Source organism: Vipera ursinii (genome assembly GCF_947247035.1).
Source record: "Vipera ursinii genome assembly, chromosome: 4".
In the NCBI taxonomy this organism is placed as follows: domain Eukaryota; kingdom Metazoa; phylum Chordata; class Lepidosauria; order Squamata; family Viperidae; genus Vipera; species Vipera ursinii.
This window is the reverse complement of record NC_139514.1, coordinates 8,514,370-8,541,118: the sequence shown is the minus strand read 5'-3', so window position 1 is coordinate 8,541,118 and position 26,749 is coordinate 8,514,370. Positions and strand designations below refer to the sequence as shown.

The 26,749-nt window shown below is 40.0% G+C and overlaps 1 protein-coding gene across 7 annotated transcripts in view; it reads left to right on the top strand.

Annotated features, from left to right (window-relative positions):
• PICALM (phosphatidylinositol binding clathrin assembly protein) overlaps positions 1-26,749 on the top strand; it is an 80,967-nt gene that overhangs the window by 14,823 nt on the left and 39,395 nt on the right. For all 7 annotated transcript variants that reach the window (XM_083362118.1, XM_083362120.1, XM_083362119.1 and 4 more), the window contains exons 2-8: positions 13,967-14,109; positions 15,894-15,969; positions 17,255-17,357; positions 19,481-19,574; positions 20,319-20,430; positions 22,697-22,803; positions 25,521-25,562. In XM_083362118.1, the coding sequence (XP_083218244.1) occupies positions 13,967-14,109; positions 15,894-15,969; positions 17,255-17,357; positions 19,481-19,574; positions 20,319-20,430; positions 22,697-22,803; positions 25,521-25,562 (677 nt within the window). The remainder of the gene's footprint in view (positions 1-13,966; positions 14,110-15,893; positions 15,970-17,254; positions 17,358-19,480; positions 19,575-20,318; positions 20,431-22,696; positions 22,804-25,520; positions 25,563-26,749) is intronic.

The window sequence follows — 26,749 nt, the reverse complement described above, 5'->3', positions numbered from 1 at the left end:
GAAATAGCATAGAGTGGGTTATTGCCCACTTTGGATAAACCCAGGGCTTTTTTTCTCATAGAACGCCCAGAACGGAGTTCCGGCACCTTTTTTGGATGGAACCTTGTAGAGTAGGCAAGGCGGGTTGTATGACATATGTGAGTTCCGGCACCTTTTTCTTTTACAAAAAAAGCACTGGATAAACCTATATCAAAAACCTTGGAAAATGCAGTACGGTATATTACCTTTGAAAAGGGACGGGGCAGTTTTTAATAGAGACATTTGAGTTGCATCAGATTTATGGATCATGTCTTATCAGTGAATTAATTACAATAGCTAAATGGAGTCTCCCATATTCAGAGATGGTGTGTATAACTGGGAGCAGTAAGTGCAGTAAACAATTCAAGATTGGCAACTGGATATTTTGCGAAAGAGACCGGGGATGTGGTTCTCGCTTTAATGTATTCGGAGCATCTGCAGTCGAGATGGGCAGTCTTAAGTCAGTCGGGACACACTTCTAAATAAGATTTTTGGTCAGCTGAAGACCACAAGATTTCCGCTCTCAGTAGTAGAGTAGACACAATTGGTTTCTGAATGGCTGAAGTCAGCAGAGTCATCATCCTCTGGGCTGCCTACATTTTATTTCCTTGTAAATTCAGAATTCATAATTGAGCGTTCCACTTCCCACCAATCCCCATCAGCTGAATGCCTGCATTTAAGAAAGTTCAAGCTGTAACAAATTGCATTCTTTAAATTGCTTTGCAGTTTTGCTGTACTATATCAAAATGTCTGGCAAGCCCATTGGAACAAGTAAGCATGCATTTAGTTCTTTTAGAGCCCGTTGGTCCTCTGTGAGGCTTTTCTGATATCCTCCTCTTTAACCTCAGTATAGCTCGGTTTCATTGCAGTGATGGGAATTTGAATCTAGGCTTGGCGGATGCCGGTATGGTACAGTGCCCATTGTGCACTTAGGGAGGCATGGCATGCCACTCCTCCATGAGGTTCTGCCCCTTGGGCATATGCATATTTAAAGCAAGAATCAAATGAGAGAGTAAATGTAAGGATCAGAGGAAGCATTATTTGTGGGAGCTGCCCCTCCAAGGAATGGCTTTGCTCCCATCAAGGCTTCCATGTTTAGCTTTGCTGTAATTAGTGAAAGCATCTCTGTTTTAGAAGCCTTTGGGTCTTGATGGATGGAAATTATCGATGCCAGATATGTAGGTCTGTTACAATATTTGTGTAAGCAACACTACGGTACTTTACATATAGTCCTTGACTTATGACTACAATTGAGCCCCAAATTTCAATTTTGACTACAATTGAGCCCCAAAGACAGTTAAGTGAGTTTTGCCCCATTTTTACGATCTTTCCTGCCACAGTTGTTAAATGAATCACTGCAGTTGTTCAGTTAGTAATAGGATTGCTGCGAATTGGCCTCCCCATTGGCTTAGCTTCTCAGAAGGTTGCAAAAGGAAATTACGTGAAGCCAGGGCACCGTGACCGTCATTAATATGTGCCAGTTGTTAAGCATCCGATTGTGGATTGCGTGACTACAGGGATGCTGCAATGATCGTAAGCGTGAAAAACCTGGAAGTCCCTTTTTCCAGTGTCGTCGTAACTTCAAACAGTCACTGAATGAATGGTTGTAAGTTGGGGACTACCTGTATTTCTGTATTGACCTTATTGTTTGTGCCCCGCCTACAATCTGTTTAAGACTTGGGCAGTTTTTAGAAATTTTAGCAATAAGAAATAAAAGCAGACATAAGATCTTGTGCTCGATACAGTGAAGACTGCTTAACGCATCTGCTGAAACCGTGCAGGATGACAATTAGCAGAAAGGTTATAATTACAACTAAGGCCTTCATTCCCTCCTTTTTAATAACAGGAAGAAAATGTTACTTTGATCAGCTGCATGCATTGCCATCTTAAGCTTTTGATTTCCAAACTTGTATTGGAATGTTATAATTCTAATACTTGTAAAAAAGCCTTTTCTCATCTATAAGATTTAACCTGCGCTTACATCTGGTGACATGTCTCTTTATAGGGGATGTGTATTGTTGTATACTGTACCTGCAACCTGCTGCTGAAATATTAAACTCTCAGGATTACTTTTTTTTCTTTATATTTCTACTTTGGGCTTATTTTTATTACTGGCCATACTGAAAGCACTGTCGAAAGGATTGGAGTACAGTGACACAGTTGATAAATCACAACTTTTTAGTATATTAATAACAGGAAAGTGCATTCTCCAGGGCACTATTTTTTATGTGTCCCAAAGAGAGAATTAACTACACTTGGTAATTTTATTTTAGGATTCTTTGAACCACTAAGATCCCTGGTTTGTGCAAAATTGACATTGTGGTTTAAATTCTAGTTTACTAAACAAGTCCATATTTAAGCCTGGTTCCTTTTGGCATTTTGTTATAATTGTCCTTTGAGTGATAATTCCTGCTTCCTATCTAATGACAAATAGGAATCTCCTCAAGAAAATGTACTTTATAATTTGAGGATAGAAAGATCATCACATGGCCTGTTGCAATTTTATTTTAAAAGAAAAAAGAATCCTTACGTGTGGCACAACAAATCTAATGATTTTGAATTGATGCATATTATCTTTTGTTCAGCTACCTTTGAATGAAAATACTGGTAACTACAAATTTCCTTTAAGCTGAGCTGGCTCTGATGACTAGTCTTAATGGAGATGTGAATGTAATTATTATGGCAACAATATAGAAGTAGTTACTCTCCTTTTTTTAGGGGCATTATTTGATTTCCCAATTAGTTTTCCAGACATATTTCTAGTCTAGTGCCATCAATAAATATAACGTCAAATTGTGTATGTATTTTTCTATTATTTCTGTTGTGAAAGTGGTTCCTGCACTTTATGGTTACTCTTGGGCAGGAATGGAATGGAATGGAATGGAATGGAATGGAATGGAATGGAATAGAATAGAATAGAATAGAATAGAATAGAATAGAATAGAACAGAAGATCGAATGGAATAGAATAGAATAGAACAGAACAGAACAGAACAGAACAGAAGATCGAATGGAATGGAATGGAATAGAATAGAATAGAATAGAATAGAATAGAATAGAATAGAAGATCGAATGGAATGGAATGGAATAGAATAGAATAGAATAGAATAGAATAGAATAGAATAGAACAGAAGATCGAATCGAATGGAATAGAATAGAATAGAATAGAATAGAATAGAATAGAATAGAATAGAACAGAAGATCGAATGGAATGGAATAGAATAGAATAGAATAGAATAGAATAGAATAGAATAGAATAGAATAGAACAGAATAGAATAGAAGATCGAATGGAATGGAATAGAATAGAATAGAATAGAATAGAATAGAATAGAATAGAATAGAACAGAAGATCGAATGGAATGGAATAGAATGGAATAGAATAGAATAGAACAGAACAGAACAGAACAGAACAGAATAGAATAGAACAGAAGATTGAATGGAATGGAATGGAATGGAATGGAATGGAATGGAATGGAATAGAATAGAATAGAATAGAATAGAATAGAATAGAATAGAATAGAATAGAATAGAATAGAATCTGGATGGGACCTTGTAGATCTTCTAGTCTGCCCCCCTGCTCAAGCAGGAGAACCTATGCCATTTCAGACAAGTGGCTGTCCAGTCTTTTCTTTAAAACCTCCAGTGATGGGGCGCCCATGATTTCTGGAGGCAAGCTGTTCCACTGGTCAATTGTCCTCACAGTTAGGACATTTCTCCTTAATTCCAGGTTGCTTCTCTCTTTGATTAGTTTCTTTGATTAGTTTCCATCCATTGTTTCTCATCCTGCCTTCAGCTGCTTTGGAGAATAATTTGCCCCCTTCTTCTTTGTGGCAGCCCGTCAAATACTGGAATACTGCTATCATGTCACCCCTGTTTCTTCTTTTCTTTAGACTAGCCAAAGCCATGTAATTCAAATATTGCATATATATTTTTTTATAATAATTGCATTCATTTGATGCAGAATGTGCTCTCTCTGTCTTTATTGATGCACCTCAATGTACTATTGTATGATGTCCTTTTAAAAACATTAGAAATGTTTACAAAAGGATTTCGCTCTCCATTACTATTTCCCAACTTATATTGGTTGTCTGGTGAATAGTGGGAAATGAAGACTGAATATTTGAGACTTTCTGCAGAGTTATCATTAAAAATTCAACAAAAATTTATTGCTTGATTAAAAAAAGCAAGATTCAGAAGTTGCAACACAGATATTCCGGTTCACAGGACAATGCTGTAACCCATGTTGTGTGACCTTTGTATGTTTCATCTTGCTCCAAACTTATTCTGCTGGATATCTGCCCTCTTTACTTGAGTCAAGTAAATTTACTTGAGTCTAGTGAATGCCCGTTCAAATTAGATTTTTATTGCTATATTCTTCCCAGGTGGATCCAGACTGCTAGAAAATCAGTATGAATTTCCTGTAGACCAGGGGTCTTCAATGTTGGCCCTTTTATGACTTGTGGACTTCAACTCCCAGAATTCCTCAGCCAGCGTGACTGGCTGAGGAATTCTGGTAGTCGGAGTCCACTAGTCATAAAAGGGACAAGTTTGAAGACCCCTGTTGTAGACGGAAAACTTAGTTGTCTTGATGCTTATCAGCAAGAGTGCAGGGGAAAACCCTAGTGAATCAGACTAACATTCCTCCAGATCACAATTCTGATTTCTGGTGCCAATTTCGGAGATGGTTTTAAGAAACAGACAGGCATTTTGTGAAAACAGCAGTCCCTGTCTCCCGCCTTCTAACAACCAGTATTCAGAGGCATATGGCCTCGCAATAAGGAACATTTAATCCAGCCGTCATAATAATGTTGATGGCAGCTCCATGTTTGGAAGGATCTACTCAAATTCTAGCCAAAAGAATATCTTAGAAAATATGCAGAAGATAGCTACTGCAGGCGTGTCAAACTGCCGTCCCGCGGGCCAGATGCGTCATGCCGAAACTGCACCCACCCCATTGCCGGCAATGGGAAAAAAGTTGCGTCACGTGACGTCACAAGTTTGACACCCGTGAACTTCTGTATATGAGAAAAAACTGTTAGGAATTTACAATAGACACCTCTCCCTAAGAGATATTTATACCCCAGTTCTGGTGTTCCAACTGCATTTCTTGGTAACTGGCTCACTTTTAAGGCAGTTACAGCATTCTGTGGTCACATGATGCAATTTATGATTTTTTTTTACTGGAAATTGGCCCCTTTAGCTGGTTTTGGCAAAAAAAAACAACCCAAAAAAACCAAAACCAGTCATAGGAATGCATTAACCTGCTTAACAACCATGGAATTCACAACAACCACTGCCAAAGAGGTTGTAAACCAGTTTGGTTTATTAGTTATTAGTTATTTTTGTGCCTTAAGCACAAAAGCCATCTTGGGGGACTTTGGGCCAATCACTCACTGTCTGCCCATCTTTCCTCACAGAGTTGTTGTGGGAAAATATAGGAGGGAGGAGGAGCATTAGGTATGTTTTGCTGCCTTGAGTTATTTCTAAAAATAATAATGGCAGGGTATAAATAATCAATACAGTTGGTCATGTGGGTGCTCAACAATTCTCATGACTTACAATGGAAATTCTGGGCTCCTTTAAGCTCAAAGGTCAAAGATTACCTGTAATAGTAAGGCATATGGAAAAGTTGGAAATCTGTAATTTGGTTTTAACCACACTTGGAATACTGCATCCAGTTTTGGTCGCCATGATGTAAAAAAAAAAGATGTTGAGACTCTAGAAAGAGTGCAGAGAAGAGCAACAAAGATGATTAAGGGACTGGAAGCTAAAACATATGCAGAGCGGTTGCAGAAATTGGGTATGTCCAGTTTAACGAAAAGAAGGACTAAGGGTAACATGAGAGCAGTCTTCCAGGATCTAAGGGGCTGATGCAGAGAAGAGAGGGGTCAACTTATTCACCAAAGCACCAGAAGGCAGGACAAGAAACAATGCATGGAAACTAATCAAGGAGAGAAGCAACCTAGAGCTAACAGTTATTCCTGACAGTGAGAACAATTAATCAGCAGAACAGCTTGCCTCTAGAAGTTGTGCGTGCTTCATCACAGGAGGTTTTTAAGAAGAGATTGGACAACCGTTCATCTGAAATGGTGTAGGGCAGGGGTGTCAAACTCAATTTCATTGAGGGCCGCATCAGCATTGCGGTTGCCCTCGGGGCCGGGTGGGTGTGGCCTGGGTGGGTGTGGCCCACTGGGTGGGCGTGGCCAGAGCGCGTATAGCCTACTGGGTGGGCATGGCCAGCTCTACATCATTGGCATCAAGGGTGCCTATGGGGGCCTGGGCAGGAGTGGGACAGATCTGAGGGTCTCTGGCAGGAGGAGGGTCTCTGGGCCAGGGCCAAGGCAGTGGGGGCCGGTCCCTCACTGTTTCCAGGATGGCTTCGCCGGCTACATGAAACCACTTCGCGGGCTGGATCCGGCCCCCGGGCCTTGTGTTTGACATGTCTGGTGTAGGGTTTCCTGCCTGAGCAGGAGGTTGGACTAGAAGATCTCCAAGGTCCCTTCCAACTCTGTTATTCTGTTAACCATTCTTTGCATTTATCCTTTGAACAATTGGAATGTAAACTTGTACTGTGTTGCCTGGCTAATGATTGCCCTCAGAGATGATTAAATGCCCAGATAAACCTAAAGGTGTAAAGCAAATTATTAAGGAGTCATAAAATCAAAGGGCCAAAGTTTCCCCTGCCTTGTTCTAGATTCTGTTGTCCCTCTGCTAGGAGAAGAAAAGTGAGCAGACGATTCCTTTCATACTGAATGTTTCTGTGTTCATCCAATATTAAAGCAGACACTCGATGAATACAGAAACATTCAGCATCTTGGGGACTTTCAAGAGCATTTTGAATTTGAACTACCGTAGTTCAAATTTGCAGAGCTCCCTTTCGAGTTTGAAGCAGCTGTTTTGCATCTGGAGGGGCATGCTTTGATCCCTTTGGAAATAACTTGAATTATTTCATCATTCCACTCATTTTTGTTCATTAATATAAATCCACACACTTTGCATGGCCCAGGGTAACTTCCTTTCCATTGTATTCAAAGCCACATTCACACCTTCCGTGTCTGCTTTCCATTCATTCCAATGGAAGGTTAATTTTATCTTCTATTTTCTTACAGAACTCATGCTTTCTGTTCAGTCATTCTTTCCTTCTAGTTTTTCTTTCCTCTTCCATGGCGATTTGTCCCACAGATCCAGTTCTGTTGCTATCAGGAAATGCTCTGTCCCACAGTGCTTGTCATTATCGCTGCCTCCTTCAGTAATTCAGGTGTTTATAACAAACATTAACGCTTTTTAATAATAAACATCTCTCTCTCTCTCTCTCTCTCTCTCACACACACACACACACACACACACACACACACAAACACACACACACACACACACACATGGTTGTTATTCGGAAAATAGGAGGAAAAAGGTGTGTTGGAGATGTTCCCCACCTTGAATTATTTGTATAAAGCAATTAAACCAGATCATTTCAACATACAGTTTTTATGCAAAATACCAGCCACCATTCCTTGCGACCCAAACACTTTTTCTGTGCTTACTTTTTACCCGTTCCCAACCGTTTGGCATAATCTTTCCCTGTATTTCATTTTTTTTTTCAGAATTTCACAGAGTTTCTCCCAAATACTCACTTCTGATTCTTCCATTTTCACCTTCCACTGGCATGTAGCATAAACCAGACATGTCAAACACAAGGCCCGGGGGCCAGATCCGGCCCGCGAAGTGGTTTCATGTGGCCCCCGAAGCCATCCTGGAAACAGTGAGGGACCGGCCCCCACTGCCTTGGCCCTGGCCCAGAGACCCTCTTTCTGCTAGAGACCCTCAGATCTGTCCCATTCCTGCCCAGGCCCCCATTGGCACCCTTGATGCGAACAATGTAGAGCTGGCCACGCCCACCCAGCAGGCCATACGCACTCTAGCCACGCCCACCCAGTAGGCCACGCCCACCCTGGCCATACCCACCCGGCCCCCTGAGGGCAACTGCAATGCTGATGCGGCCCTCAGTGAAATTGAGTTTGACACCCCTGGCATAAACTATCAGTAGCCAACATAGGCTTATTTTTTATATATCCTCAGCAGGGAAATTACATCATTGCAATTAGATCTACACTTTCATTTCCATGCATATATTCATCAACATTGCTTCATATTGCAGCTAGACTATCCTCATTGAGATTTATTATCTTTTCTCTTTCTCTTACTTTCATAGACACACATTTTTCACTTCACTTGATTTCATTTTTTATTCAAGTTAAGCAGCCCATGGCGAGGTAGATGGCAAATAAATTGAACAGAAAAATACATGAAATTAACTTACTGCTATTGCATTCAAATTACAATCTCACTCCTATAGTACTACAGTCTTTATTTACACATGTTGACCTTTGCCACCTCATGTGGTTGCTCTTTATAGCTTTAGTCAGATGCTGACTTTCACATAATGCCTCTAGTAATACAGGTAGTCCTCAACTTACAACAGTTTGTTTAGTGACCGTTCGAAGTTATAACGGCGCTGAAACGAGTGACCTATGACCGTTTTTTCACACTTCAAACCGTTGTAGCATCCCCATGGTCACGTGATCAAAATTCAGATGCTTGGCAACTGATTCATGTTTACGGCATGAATGCCATGATGTCCCGGGGTCATGTAATCACCTTTTGTGACCTTCTGATAAGCAAAGTCAAGGGGGAATAGTAGACTCCTTAACAAAGGTGTTACTAATTTAACAACAACCTAAGATATGCAGATGATACCACTCTAATGGCAGAATGTGAAGAAGAACTAAAGAGCCTCGTGTTGCGGGTGAAGAAGGAGAGTGCAAAAGTTGGGTTGAAACTAAACATTAAGAAAACCAAGATCATGGCATCCAACCCTCTCAATTCCTGGCAAATAGACGGGGAAGAAATGGAGGTAGTGACAGATTTTATTTTCCTGGGCTCCAAGATCACTGCAGATGGGGACTGTAGCCAAGAAATTAAAAGACGCTTGCTCCTGGGGAGGAAAGCCATGGCAAATCTAGACAGCACACTAAAAAGGAGAGACATCACCCTGTCAACAAAAGTGCGTATAGTCAAGGCTATGGGCTTCCCAGTTGCAATGTATGGCAGTGAAAGTTGGACGATAAAAAAGGCTGAGCGCCAAAGAATTGAGGCCTTTGAACTATGGTGCTGGAGAAGACTCCTGCGAGTCCCTTGGACTGCAAGGTGATCAAACCTGTCAGTCCTAGAGGAGATCAACCCTGACTGCTCTTTAGAAGGCCGGATCCTGAAGCTAAAACTCAAATACTTTGGCCACCTAATGAGAAGAAGGAAGGACTCACTGGAGAAGAGCCGAATGCTGGGAAAGATTGAGGGCAATAGAAGAAGGGGACGACAGAGAATGAGGTGGCCGGATGGAGTCACTGAAGCAGTAGGTGTGAGCTTAAAGGGACTCCAGAAGATGGTAGAGGACAGGAAGGCCTGGAGGAACATTGTCCATAGGGTCGCGATGGGTCGGACATGACTTCGCAGCTAACAACAACTAATTTAACAATTGCAACGATCCACTTAAGAAATGCGGTGAGAAAAGTGGCAAAATGGAGCAAAACTCACTTAACAAATTTCTCACTTAGCAACATCAGTGTTGGGCTCAAGGACTACCTGTACAGAAAAAGTATAGACTAGATCTCGGTGTTTGTCTTACCTGTGTCACACATAGCAATCCCAACAAATGGCAAGGATAATGCCCACAAACTTTGGTACATTTCGGGCACGTGCGGCACGCTCATGCTTTTTTAGCAAGCTGAGTTCTACGCTAAAGACTTATCTTAAAAGCCAACATATACCGTTGCTTAGGAACATGCCATGAATTGCTTTGTCCATGCAGCGTCTTGACAGAATCAAATGCAGGTTGAGTTTGAGATGTTCATTTTAATTCTGAATTTTTGTAAGCCTTACATTGCAAACTATTGAACTCCAGTTCGGTTTAATTGAAATTATACATTTAGTTCATCATCGCGTTTCTTATACACTGGCCTAAACTAGAGAAGATGGGAAACTGAAAAGCCAAATCCAAATCTAAATTACTCTTTGGAAACTGACCGCATATTAAAGCATTTTTATTTAAACAAGTCTTTTGTGGAAGCAGACGTGAATGCTAAAGTTCTGAGACATAACTGGACGTTGCTTTTTATTCATTGTGTTTTAATGTGTTTATGCATCTAATTGTGTTTAATAATAGTGCTCTATTGTTTGCTTAAGCTTTGAACATATTTGGAAAAAAGGCAGGATATAAATTCCATAAATGAACAAAGCCAGCCTTTTTCAATGGTTTGTGTGGTTGACCAAGAATCGAAAGCTAGCATTTAGTCATGCGAATCTGAGGGAGGAAGCAATTTGGGCTTGTTCAGGAAGTGGTGACAATGTATATTTCCAATACTTTATTTGTGGAAACAACAATCCTCCACATAAAAAAATTTCATCCACATAAGATATTAAGAATAAGGTTTTCCTGTAAATAGTTGCATATACGTATTTCTTCCTTTTCCTATTGATCCCTCCTCTTCCTCCTCCTCCTCCCTTTCTTTCTGACATTAAAACCATTAAACTAAACTTGGCAGTGCAACTGTCTTAAATGGCTGTAATACCTCTTTTAACATTTTTAACCAGCTGAATCACTTAAGTAAATCGGTGGCTGTAAGTCTCTAACCTTGTTATAAAAAGTAATAAAGGTAAAGGTTCCCCCCCCCCCACATGCGTGCTAGTCATTTCCGACTCTAGGGGCCGGTGCTCATCTCCGTTTTAAAGCCGAAGAGTCAGCGCTTGTCCGAGGACGTCTCCGTGGTCATGTGGCCAGTATGACTAGACGCCAAAGGCGCACGGAACGCTGTTACCTTCCCACCGGAGTGGTCCCTATTTTTCCACTTGCATTTTTACATGCTTTCGAACTGCTAGGTTGGCAGAAGCTGGGAATAGATTTACCTTCAGATGCTTGACAACCGACTCACTATAGTACACTCTGTTATGCGGCACTCGGGATTCGACCCGCCTTCTGATCGACAAGCTCAGCGTCCTAACCCACTGAGCCACCGCGTCCCTATGTTATAGAGTAACTTAATTCTTCCTAATGGTCTTGGTGTAAGCCAGCTTAATCATTCCTCATTGTCAAGACTGCTTTTTCCTCTACTCGTCTACTTTGTGAAGGCAGCTTCTAGTAGAGCCTCAATGCCCATGGATAATGCCGAGCAATTTCATAAATTAGAAGCTACTAATACTTAGAACGTGGTGATTAGGGTCTGAAGCAAAGAAGCACCTTGGAGCAGGGTGTGGATGTGTGATTTACTGCATTTGTCTGCACTTCCTTGACTTTTTCTGGGCTTGCATGGGAGCTGTAGGGAACCAGAATCGCACATGTTTAAACAGAAGAGGTGCTGACAGAGGACTAGAAACCTGTTTTTCTAACTACCAAGTTACTAACAAGGCTGTAAAAGGTGATTGCCTCCTTAGGCCTGCAGTTTGCCACATTAAGACAATTCCACAAGAGATCAAATACTCCCGATTCTTCTACCTTTTTGTAAATGTAATTCTCGCTTTCAACCACAAACTTTCCTAAGCAGATGTCTGAGTGAATAATTCACTTTTACAAGCAGTAGCATGATAGATGTTATTATAATAGATGTTAGGTGTCTAAAAAGCGGTGTTTTGTTGATACAAATTTAAATCTTCTAGGAAGGTGCTAAGAAATTATGTGAAGATAATGATCCACTGGTTGAGCTTCCTGATTTAAACCAATTTCTCCCCTGTGAATTTCACCAGGAGTTTAATTTGGCAGTAAAAATTAGAATAGTACAGCTCATGATTTTACTTCATTTTTGTCTTACGACTATTGCAGGTACTGCTCGCTTTACAGTAGTTCATTTAGTGACCGTTCAAACTTATAACAGCACTGAAAAATGTGACTTATGACCATTTTTCACACTTATGACCATTGCAGCACCCCCATGGTTATGTGATTTACCTTCAGATGCTTGACATCCGACTCACATTTGTGACGTTTGCAGTGTCCCAGGATCATGTGATCCACTTTTGCAACCTTCTGACAAGCAAAGTCGATGGGGAAACCAGATTCATTTAACAACTGGGTTATTAATTTAACAACTGCAGCGATTCATTTGATAAACGTGGCAAGAAAAGCCATAAAATGGGGCAAAACTCACTTAACAAATTTCTCACTTAGTGACAACCCAATTTCAGACTCAGTTGTGGTCGTATGTTGAGGACCACCTGCACCACTTTTCTCAACCTGGCAATTATTTCTTGAATGTCTCAAGTTCATTTCTTTGGAGACTCTTTTCTAGATCTTTTGTAGACTAGACGATTGTACAGGAATTCTTTTGCATAGGATCTAGAACATATTCTATAGAACAGGGCTTTTCAACCAGTGGTACCGGTACCACCTGTGGTACATTGGCACCTGGCAGGTGGTACGCGACCATCCTAGAAAAGTGGTAGCAGGGAAGGGGATTGAGCTAAACCGGTGGCAGCACCGCACAAGCCTGAGCGAAAGACGGCTGGAGCTGCAAGGCTGTCAGGGCTCAGCGGAAGCTTCAGGATCAGTACCAGGATCCAGCTGGAGCTCGGCACTGATCCTGGCGCTTCCGCTGAGCCCAGAAGAAGCGCTGATCAGCTGGAATGTTGCAGCATCTCCAGGGTCTTGTGATTTACATTCAGATGCTTGGCAACTGATTCATATTTATGACGGTCACAGCGTCCCAGGATCATGTGAAGTGAGCAAAACCTGCTGCAACCACCCAGCAGAGGCGGGGGGGGGAATAAAAACCAAACACCCCCCCCCCCCCGCTGCCAATCCAACAGAAATGCTCACAACAATGAAAACCTCAAAGGATCTTAAAGAGGCAGAAAAGTATGCCCAGTTTTTCTTAATAGCCCCAAGTCTCCCTCCCCCAAACAGAAACCAGCTCTGTAGAAATGCAGATGTGATAATCCATTCAGGATGGTTGGAGCCCTCCAGCTAGAAGCTTAGGAAGACAAAGACACCTAAAATCTACATATCCCACCCAAACTCTTAAGACAGGACATAATAGGATTAACTCACATGCCAAAGGGGCACACTCAGACTCAGGTCAAAGTACATGACACAGGAAAGCCTCAAACAGGGGAGGGGAATGAGCTGAACTGGGGGGGGCAGCACCGCACAAGCCTGAGCGAGAGACGGCTGGAGCTGCCGGGCTGTCAGGGCTCAGTGGAAGCGCCAGGATCAGCACCAGAATCCAGCTGGAGCTCTGCGTTGATCCTGCCGCTTCTGAGCCCAGAAGAAGCGCCGATCAGCTGGAATGTTGCAGCATCTCCAGGGTCTTGTGATTTACATTCAGATGCTTGGCAACTGATTCATATTTACGACGGTCACAGTGTCCCAGGGTCATGTGAAGTGAGCAAAACCTGCTGCAACCACCCAGCAGATGGGGGGGGGGGAAATAAAAACCAAACACCCCCACATCCCACCCCCACTGCCAATCCTCAACAGAAATGCTCACAACAATGAAAACCTCCGACAGGAGGAAGAACGCCGCCGGGCAGGCAAGCAGGCGTCTTGCTCAGCTGTGGCTTGGGGGGGGGGCACTTTTTTCAGTGCTATTGTAACAGTCACTAAGCGAACTGTTGTAAGTCGAGGACTACCTGTACTTCATCAGGTTTTTTGGGGGTGGGGTTGTCATCCAGTTTTTGACACCTTGCTAGGCGACTGGTGGTACTCGGATGTTGCCCTATCCTAAAAGCCGTACAATGGGTGAAAAGGTTGAAAAGCCCTGGGGTAGAAGAGGCACAGTCGGTACCATTTGTTCTTCTCCTTAACGGCTCATGAGTCCCTGGAGGACTAAGAAGCTTTTCTTCATTAAATGGCGCTTGGTAGGGTTTGCTTGAAATATCCCATGTGCCTTTCCTTCTTTTTCAGATTTAATACTATGTACAAATGACATGAACGTAAACATCCCGCAGTTGGCAGACAGCCTATTTGAAAGGACAACAAATAGTAGCTGGGTGGTAGTCTTCAAATCTCTCATCACAACTCACCATCTCATGGTTCATGGAAATGAGGTAACACCTGCTTCTCTTATACTTCAATTAGTGCCTTTGAAACATGCCGGACCCCATTTCCTATAATTATCAGCAATTGTGGCTGGTTGCTAGGCTGGGGAGTATTACTTTGGAGATAAATTTGGGTCCTTTTTTTACCCTCCCTGGTGGCTTTCTTTTCCATCTGGGAGAAGAAAACTAGTTCAAAAACAATGAAAATAGAAAGAAAGGGCTAGCAAATAGATGTCGGAGAGCAAAACGCCAGGATACATCGCAATCCAATTTACATAGAAAGGAAGATTGGTGTATTTGGATGTAGCAAGTGTAATTTGCAGCCTGGTTTAAAGGTGGTAAAACAAAAAAGCATATCTGAAGTATATTGTATTTTAAATGACACTTGTTTATTATTTATTACATGCTTAAACCACGGTGAACAAAAGAGGGGACAGGGTTCAGGAAAAAAGTAACTCTTAACAATTGCTTATTCATAATTTTTAAAGACGTATGGACTTAGCAACATCATATGTAATAGGAAGGTAACCGTATATGTTAATCATGTATATAATTCTATACGAATTCAGCTGAGGAAAAAAAAAGTATTGCACCCCTTGACCTGAAGCTCCAACTGTTATGCCACCCCCCCCAGCACAGTCATGTGACTACATATTGCGTGCTTGACAACCCGGCCACATTTGCAGCATCCTGCAATCACATGACGTGTGCTTTATGTTGATTTTGCCCAACATTGACAGCTGTTTCTGGTTTTTAGCCAAACCGTGCCATAGCAAACACTGGGTTCACTTAATGACTGCCATGTTCATTTAATGATGCCACCAAAAAAAAAAGGGTTGATCACGTGACAACACAACATGGCCATCACGACATGCCACCTTAATGGGCAGCCTCAGTTATGGTTGTATGTTGAGGACTATCTGTATTCAGAATCTCTTCTGAGATTCTGTAATGTGAATTGTGCCTTTCCATGAGTTTTGGCTTTCATTCTAAAGAATAATGTTACCTTAAACCCTTTTATCTGAAAACAGTTTCCAGTTGTCCTAATTAAAAGTAGAACAATGCTCCAGTTATAATTCTGTGAGCAGAAACAACACTTTGCCTACTTAATCCTGCCTGTACTAACTTGTGTTTCAGGTATATAATTTTCCTAGCAAAAGGGGTGGGGCAGACTAATATATTTACAGAACTGTGATGTTGTATCGTTCTGAGAAATATATCCGGAGTATTAAACAAACTCCTTACCTCATACGTCTACACTACAATAGCTTTATTTATACCGTGCAATTCATGTCTTTGGCATTAGTGAGAACTTTTATCAGTAAAGAAACAGGAAGCTGTGGGCTAGTCAAGACTGAGAAATTAATGGGCTTAGATATGAGTCATCCAAAATGAGCATCATTAACCATATGGTTAAATCGTGACTGATTAAGTGACTAAAGTGGCTTGCCTTAAATGCATACAGTCGTCTGCATTGTTCTAAGTAGGCTGGTAGTGAAATGATCAAGTTTTTAAAGCAAATTAGCTGCGTCTCTTACTTTCAGAGAAAGTTTTAGTTGCTCTGACGAGATTTGCAATTAGTATCACTTTTTATGAGATTACAGGCTAGCAATTTTTCTCCCAATATTCATTTCCAGAGAACTCTGTTCGTTCACAGTGGTTTTCTTCAACCTGGTGGGACAGACTGCATGCACATACTGGATTATCAGAGTGTTAAACTCCATTAGCAGGGAGATATTTATTGAGCCACGTACAATTCTAGCTGAATTACTGAATCATTTTATTCCTTCCAGCGTTTTACCCAGTATCTGGCTTCCAGAAACACATTGTTTAACTTGAGCAATTTCTTGGACAAAAGTGGATTGCAAGGTAAATTATTAGATCTGTATCAAATAATCCCTAATTTTCTGAATAGTATTTTACAGTTTTAGTTCTCGGTCTTTTGTGAAATCTTATCTCCAGTGAAACACTCTACCAAAAGAAGCTGATTTGCCTTATGATGGAAACTAAAAGCCCCTTTATTCAATGAACGCATTTGCATGTCTACAAATATTTTTACGTTATTAGTTGCCGTGAATGCTTGCTGGAATAGAGAAATAGAATATAAATTAAAACAAACAGTCCATGAAACAAAATGAGCCTCAGATTATTTTCTCTTACGTTTTCACTTAGTTTTAAGATTAATTTTCTACTCTCGATTCGGTATACCAATGACAGCCAGTAAAAAAGCACCAGCCTCAAAACCAGCAAATCCACAAGAAACAGCAAGGAAAGTTTTTGTTGCCTCACTTATCAACGCTTACGTGTAGCTTCTTGCTTTCTAGCGATTGCTCACAAAGTAGGAAAAAAGTTGGATCCTGGGAAAGCATCGAAGGTTAAATAGAAAAAGGAAAAGATTGAGGGCAAGTACTATAATGTTGAATAAAGGTAGCGATGGTGAAGGAAACCTGCCGCAGCTCCAAATCACCCAAAATGCATTGAGAAGGAGAAAGATTTTGTATAGATGGTCCTTGACTTATGACCGATCACTTAGTGACCATTTGAACTTAGAATGCACCACCACCACCCCAGGCTCTCCCCCAGGGTCACATGACTGCTCACCAACTAGTCCACATATAAAGCCATTTGCAGCATCCCACAGTCATGTGACTGCATTTTATGATCTTTTTTTTTTTTGCAAAGTTTTTACGTCCAGTTTTCAGCAAATTACCCCACAGCGAAAAGTGGGTTTGCTTTATGATTGCGGCATTTGCTTTATGATCGCTGTAGTCATTTAATGACTGCCACATAAAAGGGTATAAAAATTGGGTCGGTCACGTGGGTGACCCACTTTGCAAGTGTTAACGACTTACGATCGTAATGGGGCAGTCCATTACAGTTATAAGTTGAGGACTACCTGTATTGCAGTTTAATTGAAGCTAATCAATAAACCACTACTCGTCCCAGCTTTGACGTCAGTAAGCAGAATGGGGGAACTCGAGGCAAAATATCTGACTTGGTTTATGGCAAAACATGTATGCTGTTAATAATTATCTCACTGATTCAAACATGTCAAATTTGCTAGTTGGCAATCCTTTGAATGTCATAATGTACCTCTTTGATATTAATCTGGTTTTACATAAGAAATAGCTTGCTTTCTGTTTGTTTCCTTTAGGGTATGATATGTCCACATTTATTAGGAGATATAGCAGATATCTGAATGAGAAAGCAGTTTCCTACAGACAAGTGGCTTTTGACTTCACAAAAGTAAAAAGAGGGTAAGTATCTCACAGGGGTGAATCCATTTCTTGTTTGCGACATCTGCTTTAAGCATGCAGAATAATTTAGAATATAAAAATTCAAAAAGAGTGTGAAATAATTTTCAAAGCTTCAAGAAATTGATCCTTTCTGAAATCTGGTCTAGAAATTGCTTAACCAAATAATGTTAGTACTATTGTAGGTAACTCTTATATCACCCCTGCTAAAAGTCCACCCTGGTAATATGCAACAATTTGAAACCAAAACAATAACAGCATACAAGCAGTGAAAATCAACAGCAAAATTAGCTTCCAAAAATTAATATACAATGAAACGTATAATTCTTGCCCAAATTAGAAATGGAGAGAAACAAATAAAAGTATATGATAAACTTGACCAAGAATTTGGGGGATATTGTTGCCCATAATAGGGAAAAAGTGGTTGAAAATCTGTAGGCATGAGCTTAAATGGACTCCAGAAGATGGTAGAGGACAGGAAGGCCTAGAGCAGGGGTCTTCAAACTTGGCCCTTTTATGACTTGTGGACTTCAACTCCCAGAATTCCTCAGCCAGCTTTTGTTGGAATTAATAGGAAGACAACTAGAAAAATCAATGGGAAATTAATCTTATATATGATCTTTGCTATAATTCTTGTGTAAACATGCAAAGTTTCTATATGCCCACAATGGAGGAATAGTTAGTGAAGATGATGAAACAAGCAGAGAAGGCAAAATTAACTTGCTTCATTAGAGACAGATTAATTACAGGTAGTCCTCGATTTACAACAGTTCCTTTAGTGATTGTTTGAAGTTACAATGGCACTGAAAAAAGTGACTTATGACCATTTTTCACACTTATGACCATTGTAGCATTCCCCATGGTCGGGTAGGCAACCTTGGTTCTTTTATGGCTCGTGGACTTCAACTCCCAGAATTCCTGAGCCAGCCATGCTAGCCCAAGAATTCTGGGAGTTGAAGTCCACAAGTCATAGTTCCCCCATGCTGGCTCAGGAATTCTGGGAGTTGAAGTCCAAGAGTCATAAAAGAGCCAAGGTTGCCTACCCTTGCCATGGTCATGTGATCAAAATTGGGATGCTTGGCAACTGGCGTGTGTTTATGATATGTTGCAGTGTCCCAGGTGATCGATCACGTCTTACAACTTTCTGATAAGCAAACTCAGTGGGGAAGTCAAATACGTTGCTAACTTTACAACTACAGTGATTTACTTAACAACTGTGGCAATAAAGGTTGTAACAATGAGGCAAAATGCACTTGACAAGTGTCTCACTTAGCAACAGAAATTTGGGGCTCAGTTGTGGTCATAAGTTGAGGACTCCCTGTACTACATTTAGTAGTGACTGGAAATCCTTCTGAACTTTTTGCTGGAAAACATGGAATTTATGATTTATAAATTTCCTGATTAAAATAGATGAGGGGGAGGGATTCGACCTCATCTATCTCCAGTCTACAACACGGTCCTTTCAGCAGTTCCAAGAAGGCTCCACACCCATTTGCACTACTCAGGTGACCCTGACAACACAGATAAGCCTCCAAGTAGCCTCAACGACTCTCCAAAAGAATGCAAATGATCAGCTGTCTGCAAGGATTATAAATCCTTCCACTCCCCACTATTCATTCAGAGCTGAAGAAGCTGCTTGGATGAGAAGCGAAAGGTCTTCAAAGAGGGGGGGGAAAAAGAAAGTCCAGTTGCCTCCTGAAAAAAAGCATCTTTGGGACAAGTGGCATCAGGAAATAGGCATGTGCAAACTTTAGACTGTTGCAGACTAACAGTCTGCAATGAAAACCCTATGGACAGTACCAAAAGGCAGACTAACAGCCAGAGCTTCTAATTGGATGAAAGTTGAAGAATGTGGGGGATAATTCTTGAACATCTACTAGCATATCTTAAAACCCCAAACTAACCCCCAGTTTGTGTATTTTAGAAATTACAAACTACGTAACTAAATAGTTTTATTGGTTAAAGGCAGGGTGGTTCAGGAACTAAGCCCAGTCCAAATCACTATCCTTATGTGGATAGATGAGGAAAAGGAAGGAAAAACAGCTCTTAAACTCTGGAAACATAAGTGGCAGGCATTATACCAAATCCATTTAGTTAGCTAATGATTTTATTTTCTTTTTTAATAGAGCTGATGGATTCATGAGGACAATGAATACAGAAAAACTGTTAAAAACTGTACCAATTATACAAAACCAGATGGATGCACTGCTTGATTTCAACGTAAGTCATTTTAGCTACCCATAGAGGAATATTAGACAGGAGCTTTTAAATGATCAGAATTAATTGCGTGGTATCGATTTCAACTTACTGAATTTATCTGATTTAACTTATGTCTCTTTAATGACATCTAAACATCCTGTTAAATTGGAATAGGAATAGAATGGAATAGAATAGAATAGAATAGAATAGAATAGAATAGAATAGAATAGAATAGAATAGAATAGAATAGAATAGAATAGAATAGAATAGAATATTGCTGGAAGGGACCTTGGAGGTCATCTATTCCAGCCCCCTGCTCAAGCAGGAGAACTATACCATTTCAGATAGATGGTTGTCCAATCTCTTCTTAAAAATCTCCAGTGATGGAGCACCCACAATTTCTGGAGGCAAGGTGTTCCACTGGTTAATTGTCCTCACTCTCCTTGATTCAGGGTTGATTTTCTCTCTGGTCAGTTTCCAAACCATTGTTTCTTATCCTGCCCTCTGGTGCTTTGGAGAATAGTTTGATGCCCTCTTTGTAATAGTAAAAACCTATGTTTCCCTACTAGTAGTATGTAGGCTTATATGTCTGTATGTATATGTGCGTGCGTGCGTACACACACACACACACACACACACACACACACACACACACACACCACCTGCTTCTCCTGCCAGTCTGCAGACCCAGAAAGGTTAGGGATCTCTGAAGATAACATGGATGTTTTTTCTCAGTTTGCTTAGCTGCTTCTTCTTTTTTGATAGGTCAACAGCAATGAACTCACAAATGGTGTAATCAATGCAGCCTTCATGCTCCTTTTCAAAGATGCCATTAGACTTTTTGCAGCATATAACGAAGGGATTATTAATTTGCTGGGTAAGCACTTTCATGGTCACTTACTCCTTATACTTGGTAAGATGGTGGACTTCATTTTCGAATTTTTTGCAAGACAATTTCAGACCAGCTTTTAAAAGTGGCTTTCTTTACATGTAAACAGAAATAATCCTGAATGCAAGCTGATTCAGAATAATTTTGGGCATGAACAGTCGCTTATTTAAATTATAATTTTCTTTATGGCCAGTCATCACATAATCAAATGGCATTTTCTCTTTGCTCCTTATTTATGGAATATGCCGATATTGGTAATAGATTTGATCTGAACTCAAGGGTCATAACCTTGGTTTGTTAGATTGATTAGGAATAGGTGCCACGTCTCCAAGTTGAGTAAGCTATAGAGGTCCATTTAATAGGGAATACCCTATACCCAGTGTATGGAATTTAATGTTATAATCAAAATTCATACTGATAGTCACTATGAATCAACTCTTATGTAAAGAGGAAATGAAGGCTGGAAAATATGACAATCAATTTGTAGTTTGTCTCATTCTTGATAAGTTGAATTTCTGATTTCTGCTTTTTAGACTACAGGTAGTCCTCGACTTACGACTGTAATTTTGCCTGGCAATTATGGTGGTACAAGTCGGGCACCCCATGACCAGATCTATTCTTGCAACCTTTTTTGCAGTGGTTGAACTCATTGTTCGCTGTTGGGTGAATTTTGCTGGAAACTGGAATTAAAACACCAGTTCTGGCTAAAATGTCATAAATCATGATCATGTGACTGCAGGGCAGTGCAGATGCCATAAATGCGAACCGGTTGCCCGTATCCAAAATGCAGCCATGTTACCATTGGCAGGGAGCAACCTATAACTTCAAAACTGGGTTATAAGTCCCTTTTGGGGGGGTATCTGTTGGAACTGGCCTGTCATACGTCAAGACTACCTGTGTGTGCAGAGCAACAATAAAGAAAATAAAGTGTCTTCCTGCCCTGTTCTTGATATTTTCAGAATTGTTGCAGGTGCAACAGAACTGGTACATTCCTCACTTACTAATTTTCTGCAGCTGGACAGGTCTGGGGTACAATAAGGCATAGATTATCATTAGCGCTGTAAAATTAACTGAAGTGGAACTACCTGCCAGCAAGTTACACACAAGCTCCTTGGTGTTGCAAAGCCCCAAATGCATACTGGGTCCGTCTGGCCTGGGAATTGGGTAACATTAAAATTCAGGAAGGTATTGGGCATAATTTTGTTCAAAATTGTAGAAGAGGCGATAATGAACACAATTTGAGAAGTGCCCTTCCACTCTACATCAGACATTGAGTGTGCAGGTCAGATTTTTGCCCGTCGGCTGGTCATTCGGAAATTTATAGATTTAAAAGTGTACTGTATCTTTAGTGAAAGCATATGACAACCTGCTTAGGCTTGAATTATGGAATATTTGATATTAATATGGTTTAAGTGTTGGTTATGGAATAGAGCAACATAGGGAAATATAGCACATATTTTATTGAATATTTAGAAGGCAATTCAGTGTGGATAGAGAGCACGGGGAGCAAGGATGTCCCCTTCGTTAATGAATGTGTTTATGAATTAATATGTAAGAGACATGCAGTTTCACGTGCAATTATGTGAAATGTGTAAGAAGCCACTCACTTGAGTTGTGCTGATTGAAGATGTGAATGTAGTTTGGTGTGCAATAAAGTGGTGGTGTTTGCTAAGAACCTATGATTTGCCACCCGGGTTAGATTGTATGGTGCAAAATGGGGATCTGAAAACTGATGTTTTAAAGGCCAGGCTGGTAGTTGTGATTGACAGAGAAAATGGAATAAACAGATACAAGTCACACACATAAATGATAAAAACTAGAGCAAGTGGTAGTTTTAATGTAGCCTTGGATAAAAATTTTCCATTTGTTGTATGTATATATAGCATTTTTTAATTTAAGGGTAATTTTGGTGGTGTTTTTAGAGCAGCTTAAATATATATTTATGCTGTGGAATTTCATTTTAGTATTTAGTATAAACAGAGGCTTTTTCAGAGTTCTAATTTTAAGTAATTACCTGTTTGAATTTAATTCCAGCTCGCATCCCACTCTTTCTTATTTTGGAACTCTTATTGGTGCATCAGCTCTTCATAATACATTGTCAAGATTGCAAGGAAATGTTCGTGATGTTTAAATTTTAATAAAGTGAACAGTTGCGAACGCCTCTGATCTTTGTAATTAAGTAAAATACAGATTTTTGCTGTAAACAAGATGATTATCTTGACTGTTGTCATTTAAATTGTTTTTCCTTCTGCAGAAAAATACTTTGACATGAAAAAGAATCAATGCAAGGAAGCCCTTGACATATATAAGAAGTTTCTGACTAGAATGGCAAGAATTTCCGAGTTTCTGAAAGTTGCAGAGGTAAAAATTGCTTGGTCCACAAAGACTATTTTTACTATTTTATTATTTACTATAATTTGACTGGAGATTATTGTCCAGAGTTTATGGAGTGTTTAAAAATTACATTGAAAGCTTAGATCATTGCTTCTCAATCTTGGCCACTTTAGAATAGCTTGATTTCAATTCCCAGAATTCCCTAGCCATGGGTGGCTGGGGAATTCAAAAGTTGAAGACCACCTATCTTAAAATGGCCAAGATTGAGAAATACTGGCTTAGATTAAACCCCCCCTGAAGAAAAATCCAATGGAAGTATTGGGAAGATTAATATTAGTGCAGATTTAGATTTTGTGAGTATTTCATTCAAGTTGGCTGCTTTCCAACACTGTTGATATACAATCCTAAGTGTTCTTACATAATAGGAATCGTCTTTAAAATGTATTATTGTATTGCCATATTCTCTGGGCAACTTGTTGACTGAAAATTGCTGGATCTGTTGTGAAAAGCACAGAACGTTAAAATGAGGGGTCCTAGGGAAAAAAGTAAGACAATGAAGAAGGAAATGATTAAAAGATTGGTTACAAAACTAGAATACTACTGCCAATAGACCAGGGGTAGGCAACCTTGGCTCTTTCATGACTCGTGGACTTCAACTCCCAGAATTCCCGAGCCAGCCATGCTGAGGAGAAAGGGAAAGGTTTCCATGCTGAGCCATGCTGCCTCAGGAATTCTGGGAGTTGAAGTCCATGAGTCATAAACGAGCCAAGATTGCCTACCCCTCCCCTAAGGAGACCATTATTGCAGTGAAAAGGCTTAATAATTTTATTTAGAATTCTGTTCTTGCATTTTTGACCCGGAAGGCAGAAGGTAAAAAGTACAAAAAATCTTTTGTTTAATATTTCTGATCCTGTGTGCTAAAGGAAGGCTGTCTTCCTTCAACCCTAGGGAGTTGATTTGATTTGTCTGAATTAATTAATTACTTTAAAAGGTCCATGCTACCAATTTCTCTGCATATTTATTATTTGTACAGGTAGCCCTCAACTTACTTACAGCAGTTCATTTAGTGACCAAAGTTACAACTGCACTGAAAAAAGTGACTGTTTCTCACACTTACGACCGTTGCAGCATCCCTGTGGTCACCTGGTCAGAATTCAGCTGCTCGGCAACTGACTCATATTTACGACAGTTGTAGTGTCCTGGGGTCACGTGATCTCCTTTTGCGACTTTCTGACCAGCAAAGTCAAAGGGGAAACCAGATTCTCTGAAGAACCACATGACTAGCTTATCAACTGCAGTGATTCACTTAACAACTGTGGCAAGAAAGGTCGTAAAATGGGGCAAAAGTCACTTTAAAAATGTTATGCTTAACAACAGAAATTTTGGGCTTTGTTATGATTATAAGTCGAGGACTAGCTATACTTGCATTTCATTACTGTGCCGTCCAATTTCCAAGCCACTGAAGGGTTTTGACATAGAAGGCGTAAACCATCATAATGATTATGGTCAAACTCTTTAACAATGAACATGTTAGTCAACTGCATCGTTCAGATTGAAAGTTCATTGGAGCAATATGGTTTGGCTTCCTTCTTAGCAGCAGCAAAGGGACCTGCAAACTCCAGTCCACCACAATAAAGGGCCACAAGCATTAAAAAAAAAGATGTTTCTATTACTTAATGTAGCATGCTGCAGATTTTTCCCTGGACATCTAAAAACACGAAGCAGATTTTCGGGAAGTTAAAAATGTTCTTCCTGAGCTTAACCTCTCTGGAAAAGAGGCTTAGCAAAGAAAAGTTATTGATTCTCATAGCAGCAATCCAAAGAAATGTGCACATTTGCAATTTTGCGGGTACTATAGCTCCAGGATCCATTGTGTTTTGGATCTGAATGTGCCTGTTTGCTTAAAACAAATGGTCTTGCTCACAAAACGTTCATTATTTTTATTATTTTGATGAGTTAAGACATTGTGATCTTCTCTGCGTATCTGTGTTAAAATATTAAACGTAAAGAACAGTAGAACTTTCAAGATCACAATACATTTGTAGTTGTCAGCATGTCCACTAGCGGTTGTAGTGTAGTTGTAGTGCATTACAGGTGAATGAATGAATGAATGAATGAACCTGTAAGTCCTTGACTTACAACTATTCATTTAGTGACTGTTTGAAGTTACAACAGCACTGAAAAAAGTGACTTAACAACCATTTTTCGTACTTAGGGACCATTGCTCCATGGTCACAAGATCAAAATTCAGACATTTGGCAACTGACTCATATTTATGACGCTTGTAGCATTCCAGGGTTATGTGATCCCTTTTTACGACTTTCCGACAAGCAAAGTCAATGGGGAAGCCAGATTCACTTAACAACGAGGTTGCTAACTTACCAACTGCAGCGATTCACTTAACAACTGTGGCAAGAAAGGTCACAAATTGTGGCCAAACTCACTGAACTGTCTCGCTTATCAACAGCATTTGTGGCCTCCATTGTGTCCTTAAATCGAGGACTACCTGTACATTGTAATACATTATAATATGTTGATAGTAATGTAGTGCAGTACAGCAGGGATTGCAGATACTTGTTGTTCATCTCATACAGTGAAAAGTTTGTCTTCAGGTTTTTTTCCCCTTCTGTAATACTGTTCACTGTGTCAATCATCCTCCTTTTATGATATAATCGCCAATGAGCTTGTTTTTAGTCAAAATGTGGCTGAGGCCTTTATCTCATTACATCTCTTTGTTCTTGCAGCAAGTGGGGATAGACAGAGGAGACATACCAGATCTTTCTCAGGTAAATCCTTATTAGTAATTATTATGTTGGTTGTCCATGCCATCTCGAGTTGTCGAAAAAGACAGTTTTGACGTAATTTCAAATGTATTGATTTTTCATCATACTTGTAGAATGGAGAATTTTTTGGTATAAAAACCGGGCGATTAAAATCTGCAGTTTTACCCATGGTTCAACTTTTGCATAGGCAATTTTTACATTCTTCATGGTTGATCCTTGAGAAGCTGGGGGAAGGGACTGATAGTTTTTATTCTTGTCTGCCATTTTCCCCTTTTGATTTATATTTTGTGGCTTTGCTATTGATATTTTTGTTTTACTGTAAACCTCTGTCGCCGCATGTCATTGTGGTGAGAGAGGTGGGGATATATTTATTTTTTAAAAATTCCTTAAAAGTGCCATGTTCTTAAATGGAAATCATATTTTGAATTTTCGTACTAAGCTAAAAAACACCGCCACCTCAGAACAGTATATAATTGCCAAGAAACAAGAAAGGATGACAGAGATTTATAGTAATTAATATTTGGCTTAAGTAGTAACTGCTTTAAAATTTTATTCCTTGGAATGTGAAATAACTAACTGCCAGTTCTTAAATGTACTACTTTATCTGCTTTTTTTCTTACATTTATGATCTTTTTTTAAAAATCCATGTCTGACAATATAATGGAATCCCACATTCTACTTAATACATTTTAATCACTGGAGAATGATGATGATGATGATGAAGATAATGACTTTATATTGCTGCCAACCTTGCAATTACAACTAGGCAGCAAGTATAGGGTTACAAAACCAATAATCCTGAAGATTATGTTTATGCTTTTGCAATGGTTTTTATTGCTTTTAATGTTTTTTTCATCATTTTTGTCATGCTTTTGGCCATAACAACAGGCTTGCCAGATCTTCAGGGACTTACAATAGCAATAGCACTTAGACTTATATACCGCTTCATAGTGCTTTACAGCCCTCTCTAAGCGGTTTACAGAGTCGGTATATTGCCCCGATAATCTGGGTCCTCATTTTACCCACCTTGGAAGGATGGAAGGCTGAATCAACCTTGAGCCCTGTCAGGATCGAACTGCTGGCAGTCAGCAGAGTTAGCCTGCAATACTGCATTCTAGCCACTATGCCACCACGACTTACAGAATGTCCACGTTACTGGGAAAGTCGGCATTAAATGTTTTGGATTTTCT